Here is a 25,738-nt window from a genome sequence, read left to right on the forward strand (position 1 = left end):
ATGTGCTCAGCCAAATACAGCTTTGTGGTCAAGGGCGGTCTCTCTTGCCTCTCTTCTAAAATTCATTTTTCCTGTCAGTATTTGTATCAAGGCTGTAATGAGCCTTCAAACTGAGCACCGAAGAGCAGGTTATTGATTTAATAAGTAATGCTTGATAACGTTGTCGCTGAGGTTTTTCATCACTTTGGTAATTGAGAGTAAACTAATTAGATGGTAATTATCCAGAGTAGATATGTCGTTATTCAGTATTTTGAACTTCTTCAGGTGGAACTAAATTAGGAAAACAAAAACAAATTCCTGGAAATGACATTACAGCATGGCACAGTGGCTCAGTGGTTAGCATTGCTGCCTCACAGCACTGGGGACCTGGGCACCGTTGCACCCTCTACCAACTGTCTGTGTAGAGTTTGCACATTCTCCCTGTGACAGTGTGGGTTTCCCCCTGAGTGCTTCAGTGTCCTCCCATGGTCCAAAGATGTGCAGTTTAGGTGGATTGGCCATGGGAAATGCAGGGTTACAGGGATAGGATAGACGTGTAGGTGTGGGTGGGATACTGTTCTGAGGGGCAGAGTGGACTCAGTGGGCTGAATCGTCTGCTTCCCCACTGTAGGGATTCTGTGCAAATTTTACGACATGCTACTGGGCTAGAGAATTTTTACACTCATCAGCTGCTTCACAGGGAAGACAAAGAAACACCCAAGAAGGATAATGCCATAATAATGGAATTTTAAACAAGATATCGAGAAATGTTTAGTTCACGGCAGCAATAAAGTACTGCAAACTTTGTTTTAACTGGCACTGTTGATAAACCAGCAAAAATATATACCTCTCATATCACCTAGTTTATTGTATTATCCTGGCCAGTTATTATAGTTTTAAATTTATTTACCTCAGTGAAAATTTACTTGTTTGTATAACCGAATGTCTATGTGAAATACCAACAGTTGATTCAATTTCAAGTCAGTTTTTCCTTGAGTATTGTGAACTGCTGCAATGTCAGTGTGATCAGTATGAGGGTGTGAGTGAGAAGGCTGTCTGCCGTTAAGTTTGATTTAAGGCAAAGTTGCTTTATAATTAAGTAATTTATGCTGTAAATAAAGTATAACAGTGATGTATATATCCCCGCATTGCATTTATATTACTTAGTATGAGTTTTAAACATCGATTATGTAGACCCCCTGATTATTCAGAATATTTGATCAACTGGAACACTCCTCGTTCTGTAGGTGCTGGCTAATAAAATGTTTGCTGTATGCCAAAATAATTAGAGAGGAATCAAGAATTGTTTTACTCAGCAGGATGTTGTGATTTGGAAAGCATTCCCTAACAAGATGATACAGAGTAAACAATGTTGTTTAATAAGGGATTTGATGTTGTGTGGTCTTGAAAAGGAAAAATGTGCCGGGATATGTGGAAAGAGTGAGGTCACAGGTCTAATTATAAAATTCTTCCAGAGAGTCTTGCAGGCACAATGGCTCAGAAAAGTTCCTGTGGTGTTATATTCCCTCACTTTCTCTGATGTGATATAGGACTGCAGTATGGAGTATCATGTTCTGGAATGGGTTGGAAAAGTGACTGTCAGACCAGGAGTGGTAAAAGATTTGGTTCATGCGTCCTGGGTATTGAAAGGAATAATGGCAACATTGCAACATCAGTGGTTTTGGAAAAATAGACTTTAGCAGTTGATTGATGCAGTTAAGAGCAGAATAGGACAGTATAACAGTAGTTAGAACATACAACAGTACAGCACAGTACAAGCCCTTCGGCCCATGATGTGCCGAACTTTTACCCTAATGCTAAGGTCTGTCTAACCTCCACCCCTACCTTATACTATCATCCATACACCTATTTAATAGCCACTTAAATGCCCCTAATGAGGCCATCTCCACTACCCTCTCCGGCATTCATTCCACGCCCCGACCACACTCTCAGTAAAGGACATACCTCTGACGTTTCCCCTATATCTACTTAGACTCACATCAAAACTATGCCCCCTTGTAATAGCTACCTCCACCCTCAGAAAAAAGTCTCTGGCCGTCCACCCTATCTATACCTCTGATCGGTTTGTACATTTCTATCAAGTCACCTTTCATCTTTTTTCATCTAAAGAGAAAAGCCGTAGCGCTCTCAACCTTTCCTCCATTCCAGGCAACATCCGAGTAAATCTCCTGTACACCTTTTCCAATGCTTCCACATCTTTCCTGTAATGGGGCAAGCAGAACTGGACATTATACTCCAGATGTGGCTGTACCAGGATTTTGTATAGCTGAAGTATAACTTCATGGCTCTTGAACTCAATCCCTCTATTAATGAAAGCTAATGCACCATACGTCTTCTCAACAACACTATCCACCTGGGTGGCAGCTTTCAGGGAAATGTGGACATCAACCGCGAGATCCCTCTGCTCCTCCACAATGCCAAGAATCTTTTGTTAACCCTGTATTCTGCTTGCAAATTTTTCCTTCCAGAATGAATCACCTCTCACTTTTCAGGGTTAAAATCCATCTGCCACTTCTCAGCCCAGCTCTGCATCTTATCAATGTCCCTTTATAACCTCGAGCAGCCCTCCGCACTATCCACAACTTGACCCACCTTTGTATCGCCTGCGATCTTGCTAATCCACCCTTCCACTCCTTCATCCAAATCACTTACAAAGAGTTGAGTGATGGAGAACCAGATGGACTACGTCCCAGGGATTTGAAGGTGTGAGCGCAGGACATTGTAGAGACATTGGTGGTGATCTTTCAGGAATCACTGGACTCGAGGAGAGTCCCAGAGGATTGAAAAAATTGGCAGAAGACAGGAAACTACAGGCTGATTTGCCTGACCTCAGCCATTGATAAGATTTTAGAGTCCATTGTTAAGGTTGAGATTGCAGGGTACTTGGAAGTACATTGTAAAAATGGTGTTGAGTCAACTCAGCTTCGCTAAGGGGAGGTCATACCTGATCAATCAGTTTGAATTCTTTGAAAATGTAACAAGCAATTTAGACACAGATTTCTACGTGGGAGATGGAAAAAGGCTTCGGGAATTGGAAGCGGAAAGGGAAATAGAAGTCCTAGTTCAGGATTCTCTGATGTTCACCCAGTGGTTAGAAAGGCAAAATAAAAGGGATAACAGCCTCAGCAGGACAAGATTCTGGTCAGACTGCATTTGGAATATTGTGAGCAGTTTTGGGCTCAGTATCTAAGAGTGGATGCTGTGGCATTGGAGAGATCTAGAGGAGGTTCACAAGAATGATCTCAGGGATGAGGGGTTTGTCATATGAAGAGCAGTTGAGGACTCTGGTTCTGTACTTGTTGGAATTTAGAAGATTGGGACCGGGGGGATATCTGATTTAACCTTACAGAATACTAAGAGACCAAGATAGAATGGGTGTGGAGAAGATGTTTGCACTAATAGGGGAGATTTGGACTGAAGAGCACAGACTCAGTGAGGGGATGACCATTTAGAACTGAGTTGAGTGGGAATTTCTTCAGCCAGAGTTTGGTTAATCAGTGAACTCCTGGCCGCAAAAGGCTATGGAGGCCATGTATTGAGAATCTTGAAGTCTGAGATAGTTAGGTTCTTAATTAGTAAGGGGACATGTCAGTAGAATGGTGTTGAGAAACAACAGCCATCATCAAATGGTGGTGCAGACTTGATGGACTGAATGACTTAATTCTGTTCCTATATCTATGGTTCATAGTGAAATGAAACAATCTTCCTAAGATAATTGAAATGGTGGTGATGCTTCACATAACTTGTTAACATTGAACTGTGTGCAGAATGTGTTTCAGGTAGGAAGAATTTTTGTGCCCATAAGTAAGTATGATTCAGTCACTGTGCTGGCTGAGTCCTCAAAGATAATAAAATGTGAGGCTGGATGAACACAGCAGGCCAAGCAGCATCTCAGGAGCACAAAAGCTGACGTTTCGGGCCTAGACCCTTCATCAGAGAGGGGGATGGGGGGAGGGAACTGGAATAAATAGGGAGAGAGGGGGAGGCGGACCGAAGATGGAGAGTAAAGAAGATAGGTGGAGAAGGTGTGGGTGGGGAGGTAGGGAGGGGATAGGTCAGTCCAGGGAAGACGGACAGGTCAAGGAGGTGGGATGAGGTTAGTAGGTAGCTGGGGATGCGGCTTGGGGTGGGAGGAAGGGATGGGTGAGAGGAAGAACCGGTTAGGGAGGCAGAGACAGGTTGGACTGGTTTTGGGATGCAGTGGGTGGGGGGGGAAGAGCTGGGCTGGTTGTGTGGTGCAGTGGGGGGAGGGGATGAACTGGGCTGGTTTAGGGATGCAGTGGGACCTCCCACCCACAGCCTCCAACCTCATTGTTCCCCAACCCCGCACGGCCCGTTTCTATCTCCTTCCCAAAATCCACAAACCTGCCTGCCCTGGTCGACCCATCGTCTCAGCCTGCTCCTGCCCCACCGAACTCATCTCCACCTATCTGGACTCCATTTTCTCCCCTTTGGTCCAGGAACTCCCCACCTATGTCCGTGACACCACCCACGCCCTCCACCTCCTCCAGGACTTCCAATTCCCTGGCCCCCAACACCTCATATTCACCATGGACGTCCAGTCCCTGTACACCTGCATTCCGCATGGAGATGGCCTCAAGGCCCTCCGCTTCTTCCTGTCCCGCAGGCCCGACCAGGCCCCCTCCACCGACACTCTCATCCGCCTAGCGGAACTCGTCCTCACACTCAACAACTTCTCTTTTGACTCCTCCCACTTCCTACAGACTAAGGGGGTGGCCATGGGCACCCGCATGGGCCCCAGCTATGCCTGCCTCTTTGTAGGTTACGTGGAACAGTCCATCTTCCGCACCTACACAGGCCCCAAACCCCACCTCTTCCTCCGGTACATTGATGACTGTATCGGCGCCGCCTCTTGCTCCCCAGAGGAGCTCGAACAGTTCATCCACTTCACCAACACCTTCCACCCCAACCTTCAGTTCACCTGGGCCATCTCCAGCACATCCCTCACCTTCCTGGACCTCTCAGTCTCCATCTCAGGCAACCAGCTTGTAACTGATGTCCATTTCAAGCCCACCGACTCCCACAGCTACCTAGAATACACCTCCTCCCACCCACCCTCTTGGAAAAATTCCATCCCCTATTCCCAATTCCTCCGCCTCCGCCGCATCTGCTCCCACGATAAGACATTCCACTCCCGCACATCCCAGATGTCCAAGTTCTTTAAGGACCGCAGCTTCCCCCCCACGGTGATTGAGAACGCCCTTGACCGCGTCTCCCGCATTTCCCGCGACACATCCCTCACACCCCGCCCCCGCCACAACCGCCCCAAGAGGATCCCCCTCGTTCTCACACACCACCCTACCAACCTCCGGATACAACGCATTATCCTCCGACACTTCCGCCATTTACAATCCGACCCCACCACCCAAGACATTTTTCCATCCCCACCCCTGTCTGCTTTCCGGAGAGACCACTCTCTCCGTGACTCCCTTGTTCGCTCCACACTGCCCTCCAACCCCACCACACCCGGCACCTTCCCCTGCAACCGCAGGAAATGCTACACTTGTCCCCACACCTCCTCCCTCACCCCCATCCCAGGCCCCAAGATGACATTCCACATTAAGCAGAGGTTCACCTGCACATCTGCCAATGTGGTATACTGCATCCACTGTACCCGGTGCGGCTTTCTCTACATTGGGGAAACCAAGCGGAGGCTTGGGGACCGCTTTGCAGAACACCTCCGCTCAGTTCGCAACAAACAACTGCACCTCCCAGTCGCAAACCATTTCCACTCCCCCTCCCATTCTCTTGATGACATGTCCATCATGGGCCTCCTGCAGTGCCACAATGATGCCACCCGAAGGTTGCAGGAACAGCAACTCATATTCCGCCTGGGAACCCTGCAGCCATATGGTATCAATGTGGACTTCACCAGTTTCAAAATCTCCCCTTCCCCCACTGCATCCCTAAACCAGTCCAGTTCATCCCCTCCCCCCACTGCACCACACAACCAGCCCAGCTCTTCCCCCCCACCCACTGCATCCCAAAACCAGTCCAACCTGTCTCTGCCTCCCTAACCGGTTCTTCCTCTCACCCATCCCTTCCTCCCACCCCAAGCCGCACCCCCAGCTACCTACTAACCTCATCCCACCTCCTTGACCTGTCCGTCTTCCCTGGACTGACCTATCCCCTCCCTACCTCCCCACCCACACCTTCTCCACCTATCTTCTTTACTCTCCATCTTCGGTCCGCCTCCCCCTCTCTCCCTATTTATTCCAGTTCCCTCCCCCCATCCCCCTCTCTGATGAAGGGTCTAGGCCCGAAACGTCAGCTTTTGTGCTCCTGAGATGCTGCTTGGCCTGCTGTGTTCATCCAGCCTCACATTTTATTATCTTGGAATCTCCAGCATCTGCAGTTCCCATTATCTCTGAGTCCTCAAAGATGCAGGTTTCAGACTGGACCTGTGGCTGGCGGTGAGCGACTGAACAGAGAGTATTTCCACACTTTATGGCTTTTTGAACTGACAAAAAAGTAGAGGGTGGGAATCTTTCCCTGCTGCATGCCTCTTGGCAATGTTTCCTCAAATGATAGTCAACCTACCTGACTCAAATTTGAGCAAAAGCTTGGCAGTTAAGCTGCGGCATTCTCCTGGCTGCTCCACAACCAATCAGAGTTCACTTGGGAACCAGTCAACATGCTGTTCTCATAAATTGTTGTTTTCTTTGATGTTGGGTGTTCTTGTGATTCTGTCCTGGTAACCATTGACAGGCTGACATTTTGGGCCTCGACCTCCCTTCATTACTAAAGAAACGTCAGCCTTCCTGCTCCTCTGATACTGCTTGGTCTGCTGTGTTCATCCAGCTCTACACCATGTTATCTCAGTTTCTCCAGCATCTGCAGTTCCAACTATCTCTGAAACCTTTGACAGCATGTCTAGTTTTTTAAGCAATACTGCAACTTTATTTGTTACAAACCGAGACGGGGTGGGAGTGAGTTAGTTTTCACTTTTTAACTTCCCCAGTAGCTATGTAATTAACTGGTTTCACCAGAAACAATAAGGAACCAGTTACATAATTTTCTTGAATAATAGAGCAATTTGAAAACCTGCTAATCCTGTAAAAATAATAAAAGTGCAACAGCAAATATGAGGCTTCTGTAAAATCATTGGCATTCTTCTAGCGGAAATACATGTTGAAAACTAATAGGGAATAGAGTCCAATATACTGGAAGGAAAAACAACATGCAGTTTTAAAATCCTGATGATGTTCTTGAGTTCTACATTTAATCTGAGGCCGTGGTTATTTGATTTTTTAAAATATTGGCACTTGCAATTGTTATGCTTTGAATTAGTAAGTATTAAATCAGATGTTGGAATTCAAAAGCCAGTGGGCTTTTTATTTCATCTGGTATGTTTGACTGAGAAAGTGGCAAGCCTTTATGCCAATGAATTTGGTTAAATCGGTCATTTTACATCTGTTATTTTCAGGTATTTAAAATTTGGTTTCTCACAAATAATCGGCCAGACAATAATAACAAATGAAAGCTAAATACTGCAAATTGGAGAAGGATTTATATGCCACCTGTCTATTTCAAGCACTTACCAATTAAAAATGCTTATTTTAAGAAACCCGTGTTCAGCTGTATGAGTGAAATTGCAGGATACAACATCAGGTTTATTTTGAAATGCAATGTAGAAATTGTTAATAAACATCTGCTTGATTGTGTTGGTTTAAAAGAAGTTTCACATTTATACAGTGCCTTTCACATGCTCAAGCACTTGAAAAGCAAAGTAGTTGCTGTTGTATTGAGGGAAATATGGCAGTCACCTTGGAATAGTAAGAGATAATAAAGTGTGAAGCTGGATGAACACAGCAGGCCAAGCAGCATCTTGGGAGCACAAAAGCTGACGTTTCGGGCCTAGACCCTTCATCAGAGAGGGGGATGGGGAGAGGGTTCTGAAAGAAATAGGGAGAGAGGGGGAGGCGGACCGAAGATGGATAGAGGAGAAGATAGGTGGAGAGGAGAGTATAGGTGCTGACGTAGGCAGAGGATAGGTCAGCCCGGGGAGGAGGGACAGGTCAAGGAGGCAGGATGAGGTTAGTAAGAAAGATATGGAAGCATGGCTTGAGGTGGGAGGAGGGGATAGGTGAGAGGAAGAACAGGTTAGGGAGGCGGGGACGAGCAGGGCTGGTTTTGGGATGCACTGGGGGGAGGGGTCGAGCTGGGCTGGTTTTGGGATGCATTGGGGAAGGGGAGATTTTGAAGCTGGTGAAGTCCACGTTGATACCGTCGGGCTGCAGGGTTCCCAAGCGGAATATGAGCTGCTGTTCCTGCAACCTTCGGGTGGCACCATTATGGCACTGCAGGAGGCCCAGGATGGACATATCACCTGAGGAATGGGAGGGGGAGTTAGTGGTTCGCAACTGGGAGGTGCAGTTGTTTGTTGCAAACCGAGCGGAGGTGTTCTGCAACGCAGTCCCCAACCCTCCGCTTGGTTTCCCCAGTGTAGAGGAAGCCACACCGGGTGCAATGGATACAATATACCACATTGGCAGATGTGCAGGTGAACATCTGTTTGATATGGAAGGTCATATTGGGGCCTGGGATGGGGGTGAGGGAAGAGGTGTGGTGGCAAGTGTAGCACTTCCTGCGGTTGCAGGGGAAGGTGGGAGTCGTGGAGAGAGTGGTCTCTCCAGAAGGCAGACAAGGGTGGGGATGGAAAAATGTCTTGGGTGTTGGGGTCGGATTGTAGATGGCATAAGTGTCGGAGGATGGTGCGCTGTATCTGGAGGTTGGTGGGCTAGTATGTGAGGAATAGGGGGATTCTCTTTGGGCAGTTATTGCGGGGGCGGGGTGTGAGAGATGCTTTGCAGGAAATGCGGGAGACACGGTCAAGGGCGTTCTTGGCCACTACGGGGGGAAAGTTGCACCAGCTTGTCCCCTCCCCCCACTGCATCCCAAAACCAGCCCAGCTCGTCCCCACCTCCCTAACTTGTTCTTCCTTTCTCCTATCCCCTTCTCCCAACTCAAGGCACCCTCCATTTCCTACCTACTAACTTCACCCCGCCTCCTTGACCGGTCTGTCCTCCGCGGACTGACCTATCCCCTCCCTACCTATACTCTCCTCTCCACCTATCTTCTCCTCTGTCCATCTTCGGTCTGCCTCCCCCTCTCTCCCTATTTATTTCAGAAACCTCTCCCCATCCCCCTCTCTGATGAAGGGTCTAGGCCTGAAACGTCAGCTTTTGTGCTTCTGAGATGCTGCTTGGCCTGCTGTGTCCATCCAGTTCCACACTTCATGATTTTGGATTCTCCAGCATCTGCAGTTCCCATTATCTCTGATCACAATTTTAACCTTGGAATAGTAAGATTGGAAGGTGACCTTGATCAAATAATCTGTTCTTGTGGTATTGGTTTGCATAATAAATATTGGCTCAGGTTACTAGATATTTCTCCCCTGCCCTTCCTCAGAATAGTGCAATGGTATCTTATGTATCCTCCTGAAAAGGCCGACAGAGCCTTGTTTTAATATCTTATCCAAAAGATGCCATTTCTGACAGTGCAGCATTGCCATGGGTCTCTACTAGAGCATCGACCTGCACTGTTCTGCTCCAATTCTCGTACATTGCAGAGCTTACTTTTGGCAGTAAGGAGATGGGTTTGTACAGAAGTTTGGTTTAAAAGACGCCTTCCAAAAACAATTCCTTTCTATTATTAGTAACTGAACTATGGCAAAGTGGTGATAGCATTAGAACTGAATAAGGATAGTTCTGTGGTATATGCATTGTAGCTGTCCGATTGTTATCTCGGAATGGTGTGAATGGAGAGGAGATTCAATCTACAAAACAACAACAACAACTTGCATTTATACAGTATCCTTTAGTACAGTGAAAAAGAAATTATCAAAAAACACTTGACACTGAGACGTGTGAGGACAAGGGACTGAAAGCATGATGAATGAGATTGGCTCTAAGATGATGCTTTCCAAATTCTTTACACTGTGACTCCATTTCAATATGGAGCAGAGGGAAGGGCCTGTTTACAGCCAGCACCACTTCGGGATGTGGCCACAGTTTGTGAAGTCTTAAAGGAGGAAAGAAAGGCAGGGGTAGAATGTGTTTGTGGTGAGTGTATTTTAGAGTTTAGGGCCGTGATGGCTGAAGCCAAAGTCACCTATTGTGAGAAGATGGAAATCGGACATACACAAGAGGCCTAGGTTGGAGGATTACCGATATCTTGAGAGGTTGAAGGTGGCTGTGGGGCCGAGACAGGGCAAAGAGAATTAGGATAAACATCATAAAATTCAGTTCTTTCCAGGCCAGGATCTTGTGTATTTTGGTATTATCGCCATGTACCAGACTATAGGACTGTTCTGTCATTAGACAGAGGTAACTGGTGGTGATTTAACCTGAGGGCCACCATACCGTGGCTGTTGGGGGAATTGAACCCATGCTGTCGCGGCATCACACTGCTTCACAAATCATCTGTCCCGCCAACTGAACTAAATCGATCCAATGCGGGTAAATGAGCACACATGAAATCCCCTTCAATCACAAGAAATAGGATACAGAGAACAGTGATTTTGAATCATTGATTCAGAATGGTTCCATTCAGAAGGATGTCTTTCAGTCCATCATGTCGGTGCTGAGGCATTGCAAGAGCAGCTTACCTAGTGCCACTCTTATGCCCTGCAAGTATTTTTCTTTTCAGATGATAGTTACAATTCTCTTTGGAAATCCACAATTGAATCTGCCCCACCATACTCTCGGGCAGTGCACTCCAGACCCTAAACACTTGCTGTGCAAAAACGGTTCTCTTTTTCTGAACGCTTTGCATCTATTTCTCAACACTGAATTCCCCACTTGTTTGTGTTTTTCAGTTGTTGACTATTGGATAATTAAAATTCTTTGTACATTTGCAATGTCTTGTTTTGGTTTTAAGCATTGATGCTCTACCTGCATTATTATAATGTGAATTATAAGGTAGACTGCTGATTGCAGGCAGGGTCCTGTGGGTGAGGGATGATTCTGCCATTCATTTTTTTTGAGCAGTAGCCGGACAGCACATGACCTTAAAGTTGGAATCAAATTGTCATCAACACGTTCAGCCTTACTGTTCCTAATCTGCCTTTATATGGGGCAGGTGCCAAGCCAGTGATGCTAACATCTGCACAAGCAGTGTACAGCTGGAAGCAACACAAAGGGAAACTTAAGACAACAATATAAAGCAAAGAACTGCAGATGCTGGGAATCTGAAACAAAAGACATGGAGTGCTGGAGAAGCTTAGCAGGTCTGGAAGTATCTGTGGAGAAAGAGACAGCGTTAATATTTTGAGTCCACTAACCTGTTTGTACTGGACTCGAAACATTTGCTTTCTCAACTAAGACCTGTTGAGTTTCTCCAGCAACGTCTGGTTTTGTTTGAAAGCCTTTTTTTAAAAAGAAAGGCCATTGAGTGGGTCTTACTGAAAGCCAAAGACCTATATTTTGGCTCATGGCTCAGCCAGAAGTATACAGAATTGACTTTAGTTTCTTTGTTCCATGTACTGTCACTGTGTGTCAGCAATTTTCAACAACCGTTTGAGATGACAAACTCTTGTTGGACTTCAATTATCGGTATACAGTCTCCTGAGACCTTTGATTTCCGTTGTGCTGTTTTCATAAAAGGCCAGTTTATACTGATATTTCTCTTTGTTCAGTAAAAATGTTTGTAAGTGACACATTTGTCAAAGGAATAGTTGACGCATTCTTTTCCTCATATTTTTCTAATAAAGCAGTTGCAGAGATGTTGTGGTACATCTCTGGAGGAGGTCAGACCTAAACCCAGCCCTCCTGATTCAGACATAGGGCACTAACACAGCACCATGAGACCCTCTATAGCAAACAATCAAAGCTCATCTAGGCATCCATTCTATGTTTCTTCCTTTTGGCAGATGTTATGTTTGGTCCTAGTTATGAATGTTTCCTCTAATGTAGCAATGACTGACTGCTGTTACTCCAATAGTTTTGTTCATCAGAATTTTTTTTGAAGTGAGCAGCAAAGTTTCCTCAGTTTGTCATGCAAGGCCAGCTTTTTTGCACTGTGAAGCCCATTTAAGACTGATGTGTGACTACACACACACATGCTCTCACATGCATTTCAAAGGTAACGTTTCTTGAGCACAGCTTGTTCCTTGCAGCCCTGTAGCTGAACAGCTTAGAGGGACTATGCTTAAGCAGCTGAGTTCTAGTCAAAGTTAATCTGTTTGTTGTGCTTTACCTTCATTTACAAGAAGAGGGAATTTAAAATATTTGGAAGATTTTAGCTAAATTACTTTAATCTGATGTAAGATTACTAATTTGGTCATATTTAGCAGATTGTTTGGCTTCCAAACAGAGTGAGGCCTGGATGGATTTGAATACAAAGATGAGTTCTTTGAAATGAAGGGGTTACTCCGTCAGTGAGCCAGTGAGTGGGTATCAGTCTGAGGTGGACATCGGCCCAAGCAAAGGGTCTGCACCTGGAATATTTTACTTAGCTTTTCATTGTTCTTGATAGGCCTTGTTTTCTGTTTTTCTACCTACAACACATGGGTTATAGTAGTTCAAAAAGGCAGCTCACCACCACCTTCTCAAAGGCAATTGGGGACGGGCAATAAATGCTGGCCTAGCCAGCAACTTCCATGTCCCACATGAACAAAATAAGTTATAAATCGACAATGCTAATTTGTGCTTGATTAAAAACAATGCTGACAGGTAGTTTATTTGATTCTGTCACTCAGTTCAAAATCTTTTAACTAGTTCCTTCCAATCTAAGAAATGTGACTCAAATTAAAGGCTGTATGTGTTATTGGTTTTCTGACTCCTCTCCTATTTCCTTCCAAACTCTGGTGAACAATTGCTTTTCGAGCTGGGTTATGCTTTACGACCACCGGGGTGTTAGCAATAAATTATGCTCTGTAATTATTTAAATCAAATGACATTTTGTGACCTCTATTGCCATGGAAAAATAAAACTTGATTCTTCCAAGCAATAAATCATCTTCATGTCTTTGAGTAACATTCTCTGTTCAATAGAGCTGCATTGAACAATGATATTTATTAGCGATAGAATAATGTTCATTTGCCCCCGCTGTAGACCCCAGACATATAGAGTCCATTTTAGCTTTAGCAGTGACTGTAAAATTAGCCTGAAGTGGCCCGAGTTCAAAGATGATTCTTGTTCGTGCAAGTTTCTGTCCTGAAAACTCTTGGCAAGTGCATATCCTTGGCAGGTGAGATGTGATTGGAATGTCCCCTGTACCAACTACACAACATGGGTTACCCAAGGAAAGAGAAGGTAGAGAAAATTGGTTGGCAGTGCACAATTCAATATTAAATGTAAATTTCCATCCGTTATATTACGGTTATTGCTTGTAAATCAGATGTTTGAAATTGTAGAAAGAAGTGAAGATCCTGCAAATTGCATTAGACATTCTGTCCATGGAAAGGTTGCACACATAACATTTCTGGGACTAAGCGCATGCCCAGTCTAACAATATACATATGTCTATATTGTAAAGCATTGGCTTTTTGGTTTCAGTGAGTTTGTGGGAAGGATGTTTTGCATTCTCCAAAAGAATGTGGATTTTGTTTTCGATACAAATATATAGTGTAGAGATTTCTGATTTATTCAATCCACACACACCTTTAAATGCAGCACTCCAGTTACAGACCCAGCATGGGAGTGAATAGTCATGTGCTGGGCGACTGTCTGTCTCACCAGGAGGAGCCCAAGAGTTGCTTCTTCCTTCTTGCCTTTATTGGCCTAGCAAGAATTGTGATGTTCTTAGTGAGGTGAAGGTGGCCAACATTAAAACAAGATTGTGTGCCTGTCTTATTCTGCCCTTCAAGGAAGAGTCCTCTTACCGGGTTTTCTTAAACAATAATGGTGAGTGAGTTTTTATTCGACACCATCGTGAAGTATACAAAATATTCTGGAGTATATTTATAGGTGTTGTTCTGCAGCTGTGCATAGAGAGCATTTAGAGCTGCCTAGCACCAGACACAAATTTTGATTGTAATGAGAGCATTTTAAAGTGATGATCATGAATAAGGCAATAGGCAGTATAGACAACATTAAGGCATAGCTGATGTAAGTGAGTCTTTTTTCCCCCCTTAAGTGCATTGATTCCAGTATGCTGAATGATCCAAGCGACAATGCTGATCGTGCATCTTTCAAGCCTCTGACTTCCTAATGCAAAGTTACAGCATGTGACTGAAGTATCTTTGGCCACAGCTATACCCTAAGACAATTAGTTCTTGTCTTGTGCCTTGTCAAGAGCCACATAATTAGTTTTGTACCTTGCATGTGATGTCTACTATGGTCTCATCCTGCCCTTTCTAAATTTTATGCCTGGATGTCCTAGGGTTCTGTCTAATGTTTCTGTATAAGCACATGATCCAACTGCACTTAGGACACAATTATCTGGACTTTGACTGAAAGGCAGGCTCCAGTTGGATACACGTGCAAGAATTTCACATCCCCTGTCATTCATGTCCCGTATCATTTCGGGTTCGTTCATGCCTAAAATCCTTTTAATTGTGTTTTTCAAATAGCCTCTGAGATTGCTAGAGAAATTGAAAGGAATGAGAAGACCCAAGCTCAGCTTGAAAGTAAAGCAAGTGAAAATGTAAGTCTTGTTTCATGTTCTATGAGTTTCTAAGTTTACCCTTTCTGGAGAAGCAAAGGAAAACATTTCGGTTCTTTTTATTAGATAATGAAATTCACAAAGGACCAGTCAGAAGATGAAATTGATGCAGTTCATAAAGAATATCGTGAGTACATGATTGTTTTACTCATAGTTTGGAGGCTCATAAATTCTTTGTCCAAAACCTACAGACAAACCAACGGTACACCCATGGGATCTCCGATATCAGGGTTCTTAGCAGAGGCAGTAATGCAGAGACTGGAACAAACAGCTCTGCCAATCATCCAACCCAAACTTTGGGTCCGCTATGTGGATGACACCTTTGTCATCAATAAACAAAACAAATTAGAGGAAACCTTCAAGACCATCACTAATCCCCTTACTGGCATAACATTCACAAAAGAGGAGGAAAACAACAACAAAATGCCATTCCTAGATCTCACAGTAGAGCGAACAGCCAATGGGGAACTTCATACCAGCGTCTACAGGAAAACAACACATACGGACCAAATACTGAACTACAGGAGCAACCATCCCAACACCCACAAACAAAGCTGCATGAGAACATTATTCCAACGAACCACCACACACTGCAGCACAGAGGAACTACGCAGAGCAGAGGAAAATCACCTATACAGCATATTCAAAACGAATGGGTACCCTATGAACACAGTCCGCCGATTCCTCAGCAATAAACCCAAACAAACAGACAAAACGGGCTCAGAAAGCATAACCACTCTCCCCTACATCAAAGACATTTCGGAAATGACTGCCAGACTACTCGGACCTCTTGGCATCAAGGTAGCCCACAAACCCACCAACACACTAAACAGCAGCTAATGAACTTAAAAGACCCTATACAGACAACAAATAAAACAAACGTCATCTACAAAATACCTTGCAAGAACTGTGACAAACACTACATTGGACAAACTGGCAGAAAGCTAGCCACCAGGATACATGAACATCAACTAGCCACAAAACGACATGACCCACTATCACTCGTATCCTTACATACAGATGAGGAAGGACACCACTTTGATTGGGACAACACATCCATCCTAGGACAAGCCAAACAGAGACATGCACGAGAATTCCTAGAAGCATGGCATTCCAACCGGAACTCCATCAACAAACACATTGATTTGGAACCAATCTACCATCCCCTGAGAAAAAGAACAGGAAGTGACATCACCAACACAGGAAATGACATCACCAACCCAAGGAAACCTAACCAGATAAATAGAAAGTGGGACATAACACCAGTGCTTCGTCGGATGCTCACTGATGCTGTTACCTAGAATGGTAACGAAACGTCTGAAAACGAACCTTCCAGCTCAGCGAGCAAGCTCACATCCAGATTCTTTGTCCATGACCCACTGTAATGCCAACCTTGAAAGATATAATGATGTTGCAACCTTGGAAAGGATACAGACGAGATTTATTAAAATGTCAGCAGGTGCAGAACTTGAATTACTCTCTTAAAGTAGAGCAGATTATGGGTGATTTTAATAAGGCTATTCAATATTGTAGGGTTTTCATAAGGTGGATAGGATGAAGGTTTCAACTAGTGGTTGGGCAAGTGGACACAATAGTCTAAAAATTAAGAGAATTGGAAATATGAGATTTTCTTAGAAAGCAATGTGTGATGGTCTGAAATGTAATGCCTAAAACAGTGGTGGAAGCAGATAAAATGGTCACCTCCAGAGGAGAATTGGACTGCAGAAGAATCATATGCAGGGGTATTGGAAAAGAAGAGAGGAATGGAGCGAATCGAATAATTCACAGAGCGAACATCTGTGATGTTGAGAGTTTCTAGAAGCAATCCATTGTTGGAAAAGTGGTTTGATAGATGCTAAAGAGCTTAGATACTGGCTTCACCACAGATATTTTCTAATGAACCTGTTCAGAAATGTAACTCTACAAGTCTGAAGCAGGTGGGACTCCTCATAGAATCTAATCTCATAAAATCCCTGCAGTGTGGAACAGGCCCTTCAGCCTAACAAGTCCACACTGACCCTCCGAGCATCCTACCCAGACCCATCCCCCTAACCTACACACCCCTGAACACTATGGGCGATTTAGCATGGCCATTCCACCTAGCCTGCACATCCTTGGACTGTGGGAGGAAACTGGAGCACCCGGAGGAAACCCACGCAGACACTGGGAGAATGTGCAAACTCCACACAGACAGTCGCCCGAGGGTGGAATTGAACCCAGGTCCCTAACACTGTGAGGCAGAAGTGCTAACCACTGAACCACCGTGCTGCCCAAAATCCAGGGAGTTGAGCTTTCATTAAGCACAGTGAGCCTCAGTCCAGAGGCAGGGACACTACCACTGTCCTTAATGTTACCCCCAAAGAGCAAATAAGTATTGATGACAATGTCTCTGATTCTCATCCATGACCAGAACAACTTGTGAGGTAGATATCAACCAAATGAATAAAGTCCTGGCATTTCAAAAACACCTTTCAGAATCTCTGGATGTGTTCTCATGTAGTATTGTTGGAAATATATCAGCTGATTTATGCACAGCAAATTCTCACTAACAGCACCAAACAAATCTTCTTAGATTCTCTCCAAGGTCCAGACCAATAATTATCCAACACCTAAAAACAGATTATCTGGTCATACATCTAATTATGGTTTGTTCGACTTTGCTGTTTATAAATTAGCCTGTATTCTATTTCATAAATTTCAACAAGTGATGCCACATCAAATTGCATCTAATTGGTTATAGAGCACTTGGGGGTAATTCTGAGGCCTGGAATCGTCCAGGAGGTACACTAGTTTGTTCTTTATTCATTTACTGGAAATGTGAGATGCATAACTGCTTAAAGTAGAAGCTGATATGACTGAGTCCAAGATGATTCCCACTGGAGACTGAAAATGATTAATGTCTGAGTGTCAGACTTGTTGAAGGAAGGAAACAAAAGCCTTTGATTTATTTATAACCGTCCACTACCTCAGAACATCCCAAAATGCTTTGCGACCTTTTTGAAATGTTATCATTGTTGTAATGTCAGAAAAGCAGCACCCAATTTGTACAAAGCAACACCCTACAAACAACAATGTGTTTTTAAAAATGGTAAGACTATCAGTTTTGGTAATGTTCGTCAAAGGATCACTATTGGCAAGGACACTGGGGAAAGCTCTTGATCATTGAAATAATGCCTTAGAATTTTGTACATCTGCCTGAGGAGGCCACAGAGCCTGGTTTAGCATCTCACAGTCCAGTGTTCTATCAGTACTGCGTTTGAATGTAATTGTTTAGGTGCTTTCTCTACTGATAATGGATGAGATAATGTTTTCAACCCTCTGTGTTCGTCTGTTTTTCTGGAATGAATAAATCTTGAAAGGTAATGGGTGGATTTCAACAAATCTTAGTAAACCGGCTGTACCCCAAGGGAAAACTGATTGGATTTTGATGAAGACTTGGATCCTTGAACTTTTTAAACTATTCAGATGTTGAAAGTAAGGCCCATTACAGTGGCATGTGTTACTTTATTTAGAATGTTGTTGACTCTTTTAGGTATTATAGATTGTCTCAGAAACTAGTGGCATTTGTCACAGTTATCAAAATGTGAGCAGATTTTTCAGAGAAGGCTGTTTCATGTGGTTTGCCCTCAAGCTCCTCAGATGAAATGAAAGCGGTGAATAAAAATGTTTGTTTACTTTTCAGCATTATAATTACAAACCATCATTCAGGCACAGAAAAACCTCATGGAAAAGCTCTGTAATTGTGTTCAAAGGAAAGAAGGCAGCTGACAGGAGACCTGATAGAGGTCTAGAAAATTATGAGAACCATAGATAGGGTGGATAGTCAGAAGCTTTTTCCCAGTGTTGAAGTTTTAATTACAAGGGTGCTTAGGTTCAAGGTGAGAGGGCAAAAGTTTAATGTGGAAGCAGGCATGTTGGCGACGTTTAAGAGGTGTCTGGATGGTTACGTGAATAGGGAGGGAATAGAGGCATATGGATTGACTAAGGGCAGAAGGTTTGCTTTTTAGTTTAGCCAGCTCATGATAATCAGCATAGGCTTGGAGGGCTGAAGGGCCTGTTCCTGTGCCGTACTTCTCTTTTGTTTTGTTTGTTGTTCTTAAACTTCTTCTTATAAGCTTAGACCAGTCAGTGGGTAACGTTGTTGAAGGGCGTCATCCTGTTGGCTATTAAATTTGAGAACCAAAGAGAACTACAGAGGCGCCTAAAGAGGTATAGATTTGGGGACCAAACTTACCTGCGAAAAATATTGAAGTAGCTGGTATATATGGATGCAGTAAATATTTAGGTTTTTTTTTGAAGAACAAATTTACTGATCTGGTGAGAAGGTGGCCAAGTTAGTTTAGTCAATGAGAAAGAAATGTGCCTATAGCCTTTACTAAAAACTCTTTACAGGGGAACAGGGCCCCTTTGAAGGAGTGTAGGAGGTTCTGTTTGTTTTTGTCCACGTCATACTTAAGTCAAATCAGGAATGAACATGGCAGCAATTCTCAACAGATCAGTACATTAGTGACAGGTTATGACTTCCATTAGCACACTGTGTTTGCCTGTTTGTATTCATCACTGAAGCATTAGGCTTTGCTGAATAAAAGTAATTGCAGCTTCAGGCTCATCTCATTAGTTGCTGCCTAGCATTAATTTCTTTTTCTGGGCCTATGCAGCATTAATGTGTTTCCTTCGTACACCAACATTTACTTTTTACACTTTACAGTGTAGTCTCCTTCATTGAATAAATGCTAGAAATGGAGGTGAGATGGATGATGGTAAGCTTGGTAAATCAACGTTAACATTTCCAGATTTCCTGTGAGCATTCTTCAGGATGTGGGCATTGCTGGCAGTTCTGGCATTACTGCTAATTTCTAGCTACTCTTGAGAAGGTGGTGGTGACACATCATCTTGAACCACTAGTCTGTGTGATAGTTGTTGGATTTTACTGTAAAAATTCTGTAGAATATACTGTAGTAGGCCCAAACATCTTCAACTACTTCATCAGCGACCTTCTGTCAAAAGGTCAGAAGTGGGGATGTTCACTGAGATATCTGATACTGAAGCAATCCTTGTTCATAATCAGCAATATCCAGGCTTGGGCTGACACGTAGCAAGTAATATTTGGGCCACATAAGTGCCACCTCCAGCAAAAGTGAATCTAACCATAGCCTTTGTAATGCCACTGAATATCAACCATTAAATTCCACATCCCTCCAAATCATGAACACCTTGAGGGTTACTGTTGACCGTAAACTGATTTGGACTGACCATATAAATACTGTGGCTGCAAGTGCAGGTCAGAAGTTAGAATTCTTCCAGTGAATAGCTCACCTCCTGACTCACCAAAGCCTGTCCACCATCCACAAGGCACAAATCAGGAACGAGATAAGATACTCCCCACTTGCCTACTAACATCCCAGAAGCTTGATACCACCTAAGACAAAGCAGCCACTTGATCGGCACCCTATCCACAAACATTCACTCACTCCACCACCAACGCTAGGGACCTGACCAGCTCAGTGACTCGTGCGTCTGAGCCATTTGTCATGATGGGTATTGAAGTCCCCCCACCCAGAGTACACTCCGTGCCCTTGCCACGCTCAGTGCTTCGTTCAAGTGTTGTTCAACGTGGAGGAGCCCTGATTTCATCAGCTGAGGGACGGTGGTTTGTGTAACTTTATGGGGACTCTAATCCATGTTGAGGAGTCCCAGGACAACTCCCTCCTGACTGTATGCTATTGTCCTGCCACTGCTATGCCTCTGCTCTTATGGGATGTTATCTGTAAGGTATGATTCCATGAGTATTACTTTGTTAGGCTCCTGCTTGACTACTGTGTGAAATAGCTCTCACAATCTGGGCACTAGACTCTGATGTAAGTAATTTGACATTGCAAAGCCAACAATGACTTTTGTCATTTCTGGGGTCTAGGTTAATGTAAGGCGACCCATCCTATTTCATTTTGTTTTCTAAGGATTTTTTTTGGTAGTTTGATACAAAAATGATGTGTGTGTCCATGGCAGAGAGCATTTAAGAGTCTATGGCCTTGGAGTGACATGTAGGCCCGACCAGGTAACAATGCAGATTTGTTTCCCAGAAATATGTTATAAATCTGATAGGTTTTTTACCATAATTTTGTGGTCGGTGATTCCAGGAATTTGGATTGAAATTCTACTGTCTGATGTGGTGGGCTTTCATTCTGGTTCCAAGAGTGTTGCCTGGGTCTCTGGATAACCAATCCAGCAACAATACCACCAAACTAAACAAGCAAGTACCAGTTGAAGCAGGTTGGATCAGCCAAAATAATGGCAGTTTTAGTGTGCACACTGTTACTGATCTGCAAATGGTGCACCAGCTTGTGATAGAAAAGTGAATTACAAATTGCTAGTTTCTGGTTGGTAGGAACTTCCCTGTTAAGCTGGCTGTTGGCTTTCATTCATCTTTTGATATTCAAGAAATTTCTGCACTAATTACCAATGAAACCCTCCACTGAAAGTTAGGGTTAGTATTTAACAGCATAAGTAGCCTATTTATGATGAGTTTTATGACCCTGTAATACCATGCAACCACTCTGGTTAAGAAAGAGGCAGGTTGCAGAACTTTTCAGACTTTAAATTTCCTCTTTGTTTTACTTGTCCTCTGTCTGTTTTTCTCTCTCTGGATCAAATCACTATTTCTATACTTGCTTGGACTCCCTATTTTACACTTGCTGTCATTCATCTGCATCTTTCTCAATTATGCAATGTCATTGTTTCACCAGGGCTCTAGATATTCTGATAACCTTGTATTTCCTGCAATGTACAGGGGAAAGGAAACTTATTTAGGTAAAGGTGGAGAAAAATGTCTGGCAAGGAAGATAAGTCAGTTGATGCCTTGTTCCTGCAATATCTGGCTAGTGAGTGTTTCTGTTGTGCATTGAACAAAAGGGCATTTCTATCTTAAAAATGTGAAAGATTAATTCAAACTTTTAAGTCTGTTTTCATTCATTTGATGCAAAAAGTAAGTGGAACAGCCTATTGATTGCCAAGTTGAAAAATGACTGGGCAGATTACAGCACTATGTGAACAGTGACTTGAATGGTTTTCTTTGGAAATGCGGAAAGAGACATCTGAAATACGAAGATCTGAATAAAAGATTCCTGGAAGTGTGATTTAATTTTAAAGCAGGTGACTACCCTTGTGGATAATGATAGATATTTTCAAAGCAAACCATCGATACTTGAATCTCGTTTTGTACCTGGTGTTTGTCCAGTTTCAAGAAATAATAACATAAGTTTACAATTTACGATCATTTTTCAGTTGGTTACACTTTCCATGCTTACAAATAGGCTTGCAGGAATGATGGATAATTTCCCCATTGCCAGCAGAGGAAGAATAATTCCTCCTGTTAGAACTGCACCAGTGAAAGGAGTGGAGAGTAATTTTGACTAATCTCAATGAGTGACTAGGTGCTGCAAGCTGACAATGCTGTCTTGCTGTGTCTCTGCTGTTTTAATGCATGGCATTTGTGTTAAGTGATCATCAGTGCAAAAGCTATGTACCTATAACTCGTGTATCCTGGTGTTTGTCTTGAGAAGTCAGGTTCCATTACCCACGCACTCACTTCAAATAACACTACTAGATGGCACTCATGGAAGAACAACTCTCCTTGGAAAATGTAGAGTAGTTTTTGATTAAGACAGTACCATCAAACCTGTTATTGTGAATGTGTCTTGTTACTTAAAAGGAAGCACAACTTTGAAACATTACAACATGATGTTTATTTTTGTGCTACTTCAAACCACTTTAAATATTAGTTGAAGAGTACTGAGCCAGTGTTACACTTTGAGTTTTGTTAAAAATCTTAATCTGTATTATTTTGGCATCCCTATTTGAAATCGTTTGGACATTAGGGTCCCAAGACAGCCCAGAGCAGTGAAGGAGTCTGACCTTTCTTTAATTTCACAGAGATTCTGGCCACATGCTCAGGAGATGTTTGATAACGTTAACAACTATAATATCTTAACGTACTTCTTCAGCCTTCGAAAGTAGGCAAAATTTCACAACAGGCCTTGTTTCAAGTTAATGGTATAAAGCCAAACAATTTGTAATAAATAGTGAACAATCCTACCTTCTCCCATGTGCGCTGATCCTTGAACCTTACTAATGCCAAAAATGTTATCAATCCAATTTCTTGAACCTCTTACTGACCCTCGACATTATGCTGTATATTTGAAATTGATGGCTATCTCAAAAGCATTGTGAATTTTCTTTGACTGAGCCTCAACAAAGTGCGTTGTCTCAAAGCAGTGCTACTCTGCATTATTGTTTTTTTTCACAATAGGCCTAGATTTGGTTTCTGTTGTGTAAAAAAAAATAAATCAGGGACAGTTTTATGCAGGACCTATTCTTGTAATTAACTGGATTAAGACAGATTAACCCATTTGATGTAAGGCCTTTACAGTCAAGGAAGATTGATCCCATCTCTCCTGACTTGGCTTGTAATTAGTTGCTAGTGTTGTAAATACCATATGGTAATTTATTGTGTACAGTTGAGACCTGAATAGAATCGTACAATCAAACAGCACAAACGTAGAACATTCAGCCCACCATAACTGTGAAACTACCCATCAAAAGACTGTTGAATTTGTGTGACTCTTCAGCTTTTCTTCCCTAAACCTTACAAATGCCTCCTCTTCATGTGTATATATATATAGCCCTTTTGAAGGTTGCTGATGCATCTCTGCCCATCTCCCATTCAGGCAGTTGTTCCAGATCAGAATTTATTTAATTGATTCATTGAATGTGGACCTCACTATCACTTAGTCCTCATCCCCAACTGCACTTAAGAAGCTAGTGATGAAATGCTTTAGAATCGTAGAATCCCTACAGTGTGGAAGTTGGCCATTCAGCCCATCAAGTCCACACTGACCCTCCAAAGAGCTGGTTGCAGGGAAGGTGCTGTGGAATGCTGTTGGGGGTGAAGGAAGAGTAGACCAGGGTGCACTGGAAGGAACGGTCCCTCCGGAAGGCAGACAAGGGAATGGAGGAGAATATGTGCCTGGTGGTGGCAAACTATTGGAGATGGCAGAAATGGTGTCTGATGATCTTCTGGATGTGGATGCTGGTGGGATGGTAGGTAAGGACAAGGGAAACCCTATCACTGTTGCAGGAGGGAAGAGAGTGTTGAGTGCTCTGACAACAAGAGTGTTGGGGAATGCTCAGTTGAGGAAGAAGGTGGACGTTTTGGAGGCTCCCTTGTCAAAGTTGGCCTCATCTGAATGTATGCAATGGAGATGAGGAATCAAAGATTGAGAGGATGCAGAAAATGGCTGGATGGAACAGACTGCGAGCCTCGTGCACCATCTAGTTTTACAGTCCATTAAACCAAAATTCTCTGAGTCGTGAGTTCAAATCCCACTTCAGCACTCGTTGGACTTCAAGTTGAAAGCTGGTCTCAGTGATGGTGGCCGTGACAACTATCATTGATTGAGAAATGGAAAAGTCCTAGTTGCATTTAACTTGTTCGGTCCTGTTAGAATTCTGTAGGTACGTCAGATACCCCTTTATCCTTCAAAACTCCAGTGGATGTAGTCCTAACTGATCCAAACTCCCTTCATGCATCAGTCCTAACATCCCAGAAATCACTTTGGTAAATATTTATTGCACTTTCTCCATAGCCAGAAAATCCTTCCTCTGATTAGGAGACCAAAACTGTGCACACTACTGCAAGTGTGGTCTCACCAGTATCTCAGATCTCAGTGGCAACCACAGGCAAAGAGAGTGAGTGTGAACAATCTGGTGAGTCTTGATGACACCTTAGGTCCTCCTCTTTCAATATCCCTCCTATTTAACTCTCTGTGTGTGCAAGAGAGAAGCTGTAAAGGAGTTGTCCATCAGTGCCAGGGATGTGCTACATACGGATAGAATCAAAACTGTAGGATGGCCAGGCACTCGTCAGCCTGTATTGTTGATTGTTGTAAAATCTGTGTGGCTCTTCATGGTCCTTTAGGAAAGGAAATGTGCCCTTCTCACCTGTCTGACTGACATGTGACTCCATACGCACAACAATGTGATTGACACTTCACTTGCCTCTGAGTTCAAGGTCAACTGCAGATGTCCCACATGCACTGGCCTTGCTGGTGATGCTTACACCTGTGAAAGAATAAGTATAATAAAGCATTTTTAGGTCAAAGGATTGTTGGCAGAGCATATCTAATGTGCTTAAAATGCAGCCTTCCCACCGACTCTGCCTCCCAGTTTCTCTAGCAATAGGCTTCATTTTTGAGTTCCTGTCCCCTCATTTGTAGCTGGAGTTGAAATGGTGATACTTATCCTTAAGAACGTTGATTGCAGTTGTACAGTGATTGAATCAACTGGAACTCATGTAGATATCTATCCCATGAGATGTAAATGGATTTAGACATCGCCCTCACTGGAACTGACAGGACCCTTTCAATTTTTGGAACCGTTTGAAAATATAAGAGGAAAATGGAGGATGATCAGTGGGATCACTGTTCTCTGGCGTTAACTGTGTGGAAAAGTCCCACCATTCACTGCCACCATTCAAAGAGTCATTGCAGTATTCCCAAAGTGGAATGTCAGGACCGTTCTCATTGTTACAGTGCAATTGCAAATCTTCTGTTGTGTTACATTGCAGGTATAAAACATCGCAAGGAGTTTCAACAACTGGTGGCCGAGGTGAGGAACAGGTGGAAGACAAAGGGGACAAAAATGAAGAAAGACGACAAGGATGTTGAAGAACAGTGTCCAACCGTCTCAGGTAAAAGGAACAGGGTGTTTGATTTTCAATCCTGCTTCACAAAGTTTAATGAAGTCTTGAAACTGAAGTCTAATGTCAGTTGACATTTCACAAATAAAGCCTAACGAACACGACACTAGAAATGAATGTTTTGCTACCCAGTAGAACAATATAAGAGAACTAGTTTTATTGACCTTGGACGTTATTTTAAATTTTTAGCTTTCACCAGATGCAGCTATTGAAGCTGCAGTCTTTTGTCACAGTCAGTGTTAGATCAAGCTCAAACTGGCTCGTTACTAACAGAATAATTTTGATCTTATTTCATGTGTAAAGTTGTATGTATGACAGGACGTTACAGTGAAAGGAGGTCAGAGGACAGGTAGGATT

At 43.3% G+C, this 25,738-nt stretch overlaps 1 protein-coding gene across 3 annotated transcripts in view; it reads left to right on the forward strand.

Moving 5' to 3' along the window:
• Positions 1-25,738, forward strand: part of rad18 (RAD18 E3 ubiquitin protein ligase) — a 227,520-nt gene that overhangs the window by 112,372 nt on the left and 89,410 nt on the right. For 2 of the 3 annotated variants that reach the window (XM_048547656.2, XM_059649652.1), the window contains 3 exons: positions 14,537-14,610; positions 14,695-14,755; positions 25,250-25,372. In XM_048547656.2, the coding sequence (XP_048403613.1) occupies positions 14,537-14,610; positions 14,695-14,755; positions 25,250-25,372 (258 nt within the window). The remainder of the gene's footprint in view (positions 1-14,536; positions 14,611-14,694; positions 14,756-25,249; positions 25,373-25,738) is intronic. The other variant, XM_048547657.2, reaches the window with a different exon arrangement.

Source organism: Stegostoma tigrinum, chromosome 11 (assembly GCF_030684315.1).
Source record: "Stegostoma tigrinum isolate sSteTig4 chromosome 11, sSteTig4.hap1, whole genome shotgun sequence".
Taxonomy (NCBI): Eukaryota; Metazoa; Chordata; class Chondrichthyes; order Orectolobiformes; family Stegostomatidae; genus Stegostoma; species Stegostoma tigrinum.